This window comes from Pollachius pollachius (assembly GCF_949987615.1).
Source record: "Pollachius pollachius genome assembly, chromosome: 8".
Lineage (NCBI taxonomy): Eukaryota > Metazoa > Chordata > Actinopteri > Gadiformes > Gadidae > Pollachius > Pollachius pollachius.
In genome coordinates this window covers 17418715-17428714 of record NC_136941.1, presented here as the reverse complement: position 1 = coordinate 17428714, position 10000 = coordinate 17418715, and the positions used below count along the sequence as shown (strand labels likewise).

The 10000-nt window shown below is 48.8% G+C and overlaps 2 protein-coding genes across 2 annotated transcripts in view; one reads left to right on the top strand and one right to left on the bottom strand.

The window, feature by feature from the left end:
• Nucleotides 1-3742, top strand: part of LOC307079261 (microphthalmia-associated transcription factor-like) — a 24104-nt gene extending 20362 nt beyond the window's left edge. The window contains exons 6-10 of the mRNA XM_079741475.1: nt 408-491; nt 604-657; nt 884-959; nt 1178-1325; nt 1911-3742. Of these exons, the coding sequence (XP_079597601.1) occupies nt 408-491; nt 604-657; nt 884-959; nt 1178-1325; nt 1911-2393 (845 nt within the window). The 3' untranslated portion in view covers nt 2394-3742. The remainder of the gene's footprint in view (nt 1-407; nt 492-603; nt 658-883; nt 960-1177; nt 1326-1910) is intronic.
• A 2439-nt stretch (nt 3743-6181) lies between these two features.
• Nucleotides 6182-9487, bottom strand: LOC307079868 (2-epi-5-epi-valiolone synthase-like; the record flags this gene model as incomplete). Its single annotated transcript, XM_079742372.1, has 5 exons — nt 6182-6267; nt 6900-7152; nt 7868-8107; nt 8507-9140; nt 9432-9487. 5 exons carry the CDS (start codon nt 9485-9487, stop codon nt 6182-6184), a joined length of 1269 nt encoding a protein of 422 aa, XP_079598498.1.
• Between the last annotated feature and the right edge of the window lie 513 nt (nt 9488-10000).

Here is a 10000-nt window from a genome sequence, read left to right as displayed (position 1 = left end):
GGGAAACACAAGTCATCGGGTCAGCATGCACAACATATCACCTCTTCAAACAAGGGCTGGGGCTATTGGAGGTCTTTAGTCCTCGTTTGAGTTGAAGAGAACTGTATTTAATGAACAGCATCCTAGCATATCTGTTTATTCAACAGCTTTCCAGGCCGTTGTGAAGATATCCTCTTCAATCTAATACAACAGAAATATTATACTGCCTGTGATGGATGGAATTAAGTATTCCTCCACAACCGGCATGGAAAATATGATAAATCATTTCAAAATACGATGTTTTTTTAAAAGATGTATGACTTACCTATAAAGGACCATTGTACCAGTATTCGACCCGTTTATATGTTTATAAATGTGTGATGTGTTCCATGCACTGTTTTACTCAAACACGTCACTCCTCTGCGTAGTTTCCCAGTCTCCGAGCATGATGCACATGCTGGAGCGGTCTGGCTCCTTTGACGACTTCCAACTGCCTGATGGCTTCCCCGTAGGTAGGTAGCCCTCACTCACACCACAGGGAGGGCATCTGCCTCGAACCTGTTCATAACGCCACCCCCATACTGCCATTGCATATTGTTTAATCCTCATTGCGTTGTTCTACAGAATCTGAAAGGGTGATGGCGAAGGAGAGGCAAAAGAAGGACAACCATAATCTGAGTGAGTTTCATGTTTCTTCTCTAACGCTGTGTAGAATATTATAGACATGTTGGCTCTGTGTGGAGAGGCTGCAGCCGAACACAGCTGACTTAACTCGCCTTGAAATGAATGCTGGGTTTTAAATGCATTGATTGGACATAGTTTGCATGGAGTTAGTGGATGGTGGTATTGGATGTTGAGTTGATGTCGCCCTGTTATTCACACAGTGTTTCTTTCTCCGTTGCAGTTGAAAGGCGCCGGCGTTTTAACATCAACGACCGCATCAAGGAACTGGGAACGTTAATCCCAAAGTCAAACGACCCGTGAGTATTGTTACACACCCGCCTCCAACGCCTCTTTAGTTCAATCATCTATAAATCAATAATTAATATTACTAACTAATTACTCTGCAGTTCCTCAAACGATGAGCAGAACTTTGAGTCACAAGACTCATAGCATAGCTTGTATCCCGTGACGTGTTCTGCTGGGGTGGTCCTGAAGGCGTTCTAATGTGGTGGTGTGTGTGGTCGTGTGTGTTCAGAGACATGCGGTGGAACAAGGGCACCATCCTGAAGGCGTCCGTGGACTACATCCACAAGCTGCAGCGGGAGCAGCAGCGAGCCAAGGAGCTGGAGAACCGGCAGAAAAAGCTGGAGCACACCAACCGGCATCTCATGTTGAGGATACAGGTGAGACATTCACTCCAGAAACCTCCTGTTCAGAACACCGTGCAGCACCAGGGCCCCCTGTATGCCTCCATGTCCATCTCCTTTTCTTTCTGCTGGTTTTATCCACCATCCCACTGATTGAGCGCTTTTCATGTGCATGTATTTGTATATGTATGTATATATTTATATATGTTACTATGTATGTGTATATATATCTTTTTTTTACTTATTTAGAATATCGTTCTTTTTTAAATGTATGTAAAGTGTCTTAGTGTGTCTTTTAAGGCACTTGAACTGATAATGATCTACTACTTTTATTATTAGTAGGATTATTACAATTAGTGTTATTTTTATACATTTGTGTATTCATTTACATTAACATTTAGGGCATTTAGCAGACGCTTTTATCCAAAGCGACACAGTCTAATCTGGCTCTTCAGATAAGACTCCATGACTTGGACCCTTCCCTGACCCTCTCTCTCTCTCTCTCTCTTCTCTCTCTCTCTCTCTCTCTCTCTCTCTCTCTCTCTCTCTCTCTCTCTCTCTCTCTCTCTCTCTCTCTCTCTCTCTCCCTCTCCATCTCTCTCTCTCTCTCTCCCGCCCCAGGAGCTGGAGATGCAGGCACGTGCCCACGGCCTGCCCGTGTCGTCCTCCCCGCTGTGCACGGCGGAGCTCACCTCGCACTGCGTCAAGAGGGAGCCCGCCATGGCCGACTGCCACCAGGACCTCTTCACACTGACCGCCCAGCAGCACCACCAGGACCCCGCCCAGCAGCACCACCAGGACCCCGGCCAGCAGCACTGCCAGGACCCCGGCCAGCAGCACCGCCAGGACCCCGCCCAGCACGTCCACCTGGAGCTCCACGACGGCTACCACGAGGAGGGCCCCCACGGGCCCATGACGGGCGCCCTCCCCAACCACTACCAGACGGCCAAGGGCGGCTCCAAACACGGGGACGACCGCATGGACGACACCCCGTCACCGGCGAGCGGGGGAGACCCGCGGCTGTCCTCCCTCTCCCCGGACGCCTCCAAAGACAGCAGCCGCCGGAGCAGCATCAGCATGGATGAGAACAACCAGGGCTGTTAGCGGCCCTGGCCGCGGAGGGCGCGCACGGCGCCCTGCAGCCGCAGCAGGGCGCCGTGTGTCCAAGCGGGCACCTTCTCGCTCGCCGGAGAAGACTCTTGGTCCTTGTTGTCGTCGTTGTCCTCTGTTGGTTTGTCACCAACCTCTTCCTCCTCCCCGATGTTTACATGTATTTAATATTTTTCACTTGTGCTTTTTTTGTATCTTTTTTTGTGTGCTCTGAAGCTTAATTTCATGGACTGATTTTAATTATTATTTTTTGTATTTAATCAATATTCTGATGACAATGAGTTGAAAGTTGATTTTTTTTTTATATTTAAAAAATATGCATATTAATGGGTAGAGGTTTAATTCCATGTATTTGTTGTGATTTCAAAGAATGTAGAAAAGTTAGAAATCATGGTCGGATATATTTTACCGTGGGAAACACTTTAAATCAATAGCAATAATATATTAACATAACTATTTATCAACTACTGTAGTGCTTTACACTCCTTGTGTCTTAATTGTATATTTATATCGCGGACGAGCCACTGCCTTATACATTGCAGTGTAGGTGACTTACGCATAATTTGCTATTACAATGAATCCTTTTCAGTCTTCCAAGTTAAGCATAATTATCTATCACTACTAGTCACTTATTCCAGTATTCATGTCATGTACAACGTCCCGGTAGCATTCATACACTCTAAATGTTTATCTTCTACTCAATGTATAAGATACTCATATTCTCAAATGAAGAGATAAAAGTGGGAAGTTAAATATCATAAACCAATATGTGAAAAAATAAAGCTGCCATAAGAACTGAACTTAAATCAATTTCAAGCCTTTTTCAAGAAATATAAAAAAGATGATTTATGTGATCAAAAGGATCACCACATTTCACAGACCATCAAAAAAAAACATTTTACCAGTGACTAATACCATTATATGGTAATAATACCATTCAAAATCTATTTTCAAACCAATGCACACAAAACAAACACTATCAAGAGATTCCTCAAGGGTCACCACTGGGGGAATGTCACTTAAGGGCCTCATTGTTTCAGGCCCCGGGTCGTCACTAACAGGCGGTTAAAGTGTTTGACCTTGTTTCCTTAATGAGAAAATCAGGTGATTGCCACTATCAGCGCAGGCTCCTTGATTGTTAACTCTTTCTTCAAGCCGGCACAAAGGAGCGCATGTGTCTGCCTAAGGTCTCAGAGAACCCAGTGCGGCTCACACTGAAACCCATGATCCGTGTGCTGTTGAGGGTGCCTCCTCCAGCCTCTCCAGGCTGTCTGCCTCATGCCTGTCGTCAAAATACCAACCGGGGGGGACGTTTCCACACGTTCATGGGCCGCAGAAGACACAGAGAGCCTGTTGTGAACGTGCTTAGGGCTGGGAAAGCTGGATACAATTAACAGCTTGTTTTTTTTTGGTACGTTTTTTAAGGAGCGCAAATATTTATTTGAACCGCATATGTTGTATAAGAGCGACCCCTTGAAGAAAGAAGACACGCATATAAGTATACTATTTAAATTAACTTAGTTATCCAAACTTCTGAAAGATGTAAATTAAGAAACAAAAAGTAATTTAGATTGATCGTACAAAAAAATCTATGTATTGTGATTATGCAATCAGAATGAAAGGATTTAGTGTGTTGACTCTATTTTTGGGAGGCCGACTGGCCTACTGTGTTTTTTACTTTATTTTATCAGAAGACGGAAGTGTAACATACCCTAGCCTTGTTCTTTTCCCAACACTGTTAACAAACACTCCATCGATCTCTTCATGTGGTTAAATGTTATTTTTCTTTCATAGCACCCTTCTAGTCCCTAAATTATGTTTTGCCAAATCTTTTGGTATTATCTGACGGTCAATCTATTATGCATTTAATGGTCAAAGGATGTCGTGTGCTGACTGTGGACATTTATGTGGCCAAGGACTATAAGGAGACTGCTGTAGGATTCTGTATGAAATACATTGCATGCACAGAACACTGGAATGACATCAGAGTTAAGTTAAGTGGTTTGTCAGCCCTTACCTCTAAACTAACTAATATATGTGGGTTTTAAAATGAACATATTAAGTATGACTGATACCATTTTGAAAGATGTAATCTAGTGTGCAGTTGTAACTATTTGACTTCCTTGCTTCCTTAATACAGCCATGTTGAGAGCCCTGTTACAACAAAACCTCATGTTTTCGCTTTTATTTTTCTATTTCGTTCCGGAACTATGCAATGGTTACAGCTGTGCCTGCAGAGCAGCATCACGTCTGTCGTTGCACCTTTGACAATTTCAGGTCCGCATTTCCTTTGATTTGTGTCGCGGATTAGTCTGAGACACCCCAGAGAAGTTATTTTCTCCTCGTCATTAAAGTGCCTTACAATAGAGATTTCTTTCTCATGGCGGTGTTGTAGCAGACGCAGACACTGAGCACAATGTGGGGCTGATGACTGTCCTGATAAACAGTGTTTCACGGGGTATGTGAGGTCCGTAAGGGAAGGTGTAGGAGAGGGGATACATTATCCAGTAAACACATCACTATAAGCTTCTACACTATAGGCATTGATAGCTCCTCACTCCCCTTCTGATTCACCCTGGCCCTGGGCACTCACTCATGTGAGATAATCCAATCGTACCCTCACAGTTAAAAGAAAGATAAAAGGCAATAATGATTTTATTGTAAGTTACACTTTTGTTTTACTTCCTTTTTTTATGTTGACAATGTTTTGCCTGAATGTACTTTATAGTGTCGGTTGCCAAAGTAAGTCACGGATATTAAAACAATCGGAATTATGCAAAATATAGATAGAAATATGTTAAAGAAAGAAAAATGATGATTTAATGAATGGTATCGTCCTAGCAATAATGTATCAATGATTTCAATCCGTCAGCGGCAGAACTGCATTGATTCAGAATGTTCCACATCTGCGGGCAACAGAGTCAAAGCCATAGTGAAGCAATAAACGCAGGCCTGTGCCGTCGCACATGGTTTTAAGCTACATTTCTGTATTTTTCCTATACAGTGTCGTATTTTCTTTTAAATCATTCAGCACTTGTGTCATCATCGCCAAAAGCATTGGTTGTTCAAGCTATCATATCGTGTGAAATTGTTGAAACTGTTTAAACACATTCTATAATGGTGCATTCTGGGTAGACCTATTTACCACTACAAGAAAACTACACTGCTGGTTCAAATTGTAACCTTTATTAAACGTGTTCTGGTTCCTCTGGGTCGTATTATAGACTCTGTCGCTAATGTTCCTAGAATGTGTGTTAGTGTGAGAGACGTGTGCGGCAATGTTCACATACTGGTTGAAGGATGGTGAATCTCTGAACGTCGACTCACTGGTACTCTGTGGAAATGTTGTGGAAAAATATTAAAACGTTTTATTTGAATGTTCACAGCCCATTGATCGTTGTTGTTTGTTCACCAGCTTTTGTTTGTTTCCCGTTTAAGAGCGAAAAAAGGCAGTTCAACCAAAACCTACAACCGATAAATCTGGTGATCAATGTTAAACTGAGGCACAGTCCCCAGTACAGGCTAACTCTGCGTTGTACGGTAACTCTACATTCTCCTGTTTCTTTGTAATTCTCTCCGGAGTCCTCCCCTAAGGTCTCGTTTCTACAGTGAAACCTCCTCACATGTGTTCCTCAGTGTCATTACAGCATCACCACTCAATACGAAATGCGTCAGTGAACAGAAAACACTCAAAGCTCCACCAGACTGAACACGTGAGATCTGGCCTGAGAGCAACCATTCGATGCGTCATACTGCAGGGACGACAGTACAGCTCCATGCAGTCAGCTGTCCTCCGGGACTGACAGCTCCTGGCTCCATTGACTGTAGGCTTCACACAGGGTCTCATCGCTGATGTCATGGAATATCTCTAAAGGAACAAAAGGGAGGAATCAGATTGGTATCATGTTTCAACGAAAAACACACATGGATCCCACAAACACTGCAGAGGAACGACTATAAAGACCAGGATAATGGGCAGGGGGGCCGTGCTTGGGCAGGGGGGCCGTCGCCCCCTCCCCTGCCTGGGACATATATAATAGAATATGGATAGGATGGATGGATCGATAAAAGCCACCCAACTTCGATAAGTCCGTTTGAGTGCAGGCCATGCAGGGAGCGACACGGAGAAACAAGCGGCGTCTGTGGTCTTCCCATGATGCTCTATGGTCCTCAGCAGGCAGGCGGAGGATAGATTAGTTGCTAGGGTGGTCAACTGTCAGCCGAAAGGCCCCGCATTCAATCCCCAGATGTCCACGTATCTGCGTAGGCCACGTGAATATGAACATGTTATTTTTTTTTTGGACAATTTTTTATTCGGTAACACTTTGCAACAATGTCACCCCCAAAATGTGCCATTATTAAAGCCTCAATGTGTGCGTGTGCGTGCATTCGTGCACGCGTGTGCGTTTACGCCCGTGCCACGCGCCGCGCGCGTGTGTGTGTGCGCGCGGCGCGCCGACTGACCTTCAGCAGTCCCTCGCTCCAGGCTCGGGGACCTACCTGCCCTGCCCAGCCCCGTGGGGAGGGGCATCCTCAGGGAGCCGGCCGAGTGCTTCAGCCGCCCCGCCAGCGCCTGGCGGACCAGGCCCAGGCTGCAGGCCGCGTGGTGGACCGGCAGCCCCAGCCCTCGCATGCAGCCCAGCACACGCTGCTTCTGCTGGGCCGTCAGCAGGCCGCGCTCCCGGGCCACGAACAGCATGAAGGACATGTCGATGGTCACCGCCTCGCCGTGGAGCAGAGCGGGCAGCACCGTCTGGGGAGCGGGGGTGGGGGGGGGGGGTGGGGGGGAAGGGGGGAGGGAGGAGGGAGGAGGGAGGAGGGAGGAGGGAGGGGGGAGGAGGAGGAGGGAGGAGGAGGGAGGAGGGAGGAGGGAGGGGGGAGGAGGGAGGAGGAGGGAGGAGGGAGGGGGAGGAGGAAGGGGGAGGGAGGAGGGAGGGGGGAGGGGGTGGGGGGTTGGGGGGAGGAGGGAGGAGGGAGGAGGGAGGGGGGAGGAGGGAGGAGGGAGGAGGGAGGGTGGAGCGTTAGCGACGTGTGAGCGTGGCGGGCCCTCTTTGTTAGAAAGGTGTGGGAGTGGTGGGCCCTCCTCTTGGATGAAAGGTGTGAGCGTGGCGGGCCCACCGGACCCAACATGTGAGCTCTGAGAGCCCTGCTCAGCTCACACCTAGCAGAGTGACACTCACTGAGAAACGTTAGTGCCTGGGAACGCTCTCTATAGCTTCAATGATATTTAAATATGAACATGAATAAACATGTACACATTCATATAAATCGGCATGAATATACATGTTTTATGAATGTTGATGTTAATATAGTTCTACTTATGCTAACATGAGACTGCTATTAATATTCCTATTCAGATGGATATTAGTATAAATGGGAACATTATTATTCTAATTCTAATGATAATGGACAGTTATAGACTAAAGACTTGATGATAAATCAATGAGTCTAATAAATGAAGTGATCACCATCTCCAGCTCCGGGCTGATCAGGTGACCAAAGTCCACCAGGCGGTCCAGGTCGTCCTCCCAGAGGTTGGGCGCCAGCTCCTCCAGCATGGTTTCTATGGCAACACGGGTCGACTCCGTAGCGGCATCTGCTGGTTCCTCCGCGCCAATACGGTCGAGGGACTGGAAGCTGGAGCTCAGCATGTTGGGGCCCTCAGCCTCCAGGAGCTCAAACAGTCCCCTGTGCTTCATCAGGGCCATCTGGTGGGACACAGGGGGGCAGGGAGAGACAGAGCATGTTGGACCAGAGCTATTGAGAATGTAGACCATATCTAGACATATTTAGTTATTGCTGTAGTAATTGTAACAGCCGTGGGCCTAGTTTTCGGTAACAAACTGAAGTTATTAGGATTCATATCGTCATCATCTAATTTTTCCAATATCTTTAACAAATTTTAAAAAAGCCACATATATATATATATTTAGAGATAGAGAGAGAGAGGGAGAGAGAGAGAGAGAGAGAGGAATATAGAAATAGGTAGGTACAATTCCATATTGATATTGATATTCTAGCGGTTCCGTCCCACAATGCGCTGCCCGTCAACAAGCATCACGCCACACAGCAGGCCCCCCTCATGCGGTGGGCAGGCGGGGGGCCACCTTCAGCATCTCCGCCGTGCCGTTGGCGAGGTGGCGGCGAGGCAGGCTGCGCAGGAAGCCGCGGTCCAGCAGGGTGGCGGCCGGCGGCACGTAGCTCCCCAGCTTGTTCTTCCCGCCCGCGAAGTTGACCCCCGTCTTGGCGCCCACGCTGGCGTCCACGTAGGCCAGCAGGGTGGTGGGCACGCGCACGTAGGGCGTCCGCCGGCGGTACAGCGAGGCGGCCAGCCCCACCACGTCCAGGCAGACCCCGCCCCCGATGGCCAGGATGGGCTCGGCGCGCCGGTCGACCCCGAAGGCGTGCACCTCCTCCAGGACACGGGTCACCAGCTCCAGGGACTTGTTCTCCTCCGCGGTGGGGAGGGCCAGGATCCTGCAGGCCACGCCCCGGGCCTCGAAGTAGCGCGCCACCCGGGCGCCGTACAGCGCGTGGACCGTCTCGTCCATGACCACGAAGCGCTTGACGGGCCCTGGGCGGCTCCTGAGGGCCCGCAGCTCCTCGGGGTCCCCCACGTGGCCCCACAGCAGCGCGTCGTTGGCCTCGTCCAGCAGGTCCCGGCACTGGAGCACCCTGTAGGTGAAGGTGACGGGGCTGACCACCGTCCAGCAGGAGCCCTGGTCGGACCGGCTCTCATAGCTGGGGGTCGGTCAGGACGATGGGGGGAGGACAGGAGTACACAGGGTTTTACACCGCTATCTCTTAGCAGACAGGAATAGTCTTGTTTAACGTGAGGTTGGGCGAAGGAGATGGCGAAGGGGTCGTCACAGTAGTCCCAGCAGTCCCAGAAGAAGGGGTAGTCCCAGTAGTCCCAGTAGAAGGGGTTGTCACAGTAGTCACAGCAGTCCCAGTAGAAGGGGTTGTCCCAGTAGTCCCAGTAGAAGGGGTTGCCACAGTATTCCCAGTAGTCCCAGTAGAAGGGGTCGTCACAGTAGTCCCAGTAGTCCCAGTAGAAGGGGTTGTCCCAGTAGAAGGGGTTGTCCCATTAGTCCCAGTAGAAGGGGTCGTCACAGTAGTCCCAGTAGTCCCAGTAGAAGGGGTCGTCACAGTATTCCCAGTAGTCCCAGTAGAAAGGGTTGTCCCAGTAGTCCCAGTAGTCCCAGTAGGAGGGGTTGTCCCAGTAGTCCCAGTAGAAGGGGTCGTCCCAGTAGTCCCAGTAGAAGGGGTCGTCACAGTAGTCCCAGTAGTCCCAGTAGAAGGGGTTGTCCCAGTAGTCCCAGTAGAAGGGGTTGTCCCAGTAGTCCCAGTAGAAGGGGTTGTCCCAGTAGTCCCAGTAGAAGGGGTCGTCACAGTAGTCCCAGTAGTCCCAGTAGAAGGGGTTGTCCCAGTAGTCCCAGTAGAAGGGGTTGTCCCAGTAGTCCCAGTAGAAGGGGTTGTCCCAGTAGTCCCAGTAGGAGGGGTTGTCCCAGTAGTCCCAGTAGAAGGGGTCGTCCCAGTAGTCCCAGTAGAAGGGGTCGTCACAGTGTTTGTGGGGTGGCAACTAGCCCTAAAATAGACCC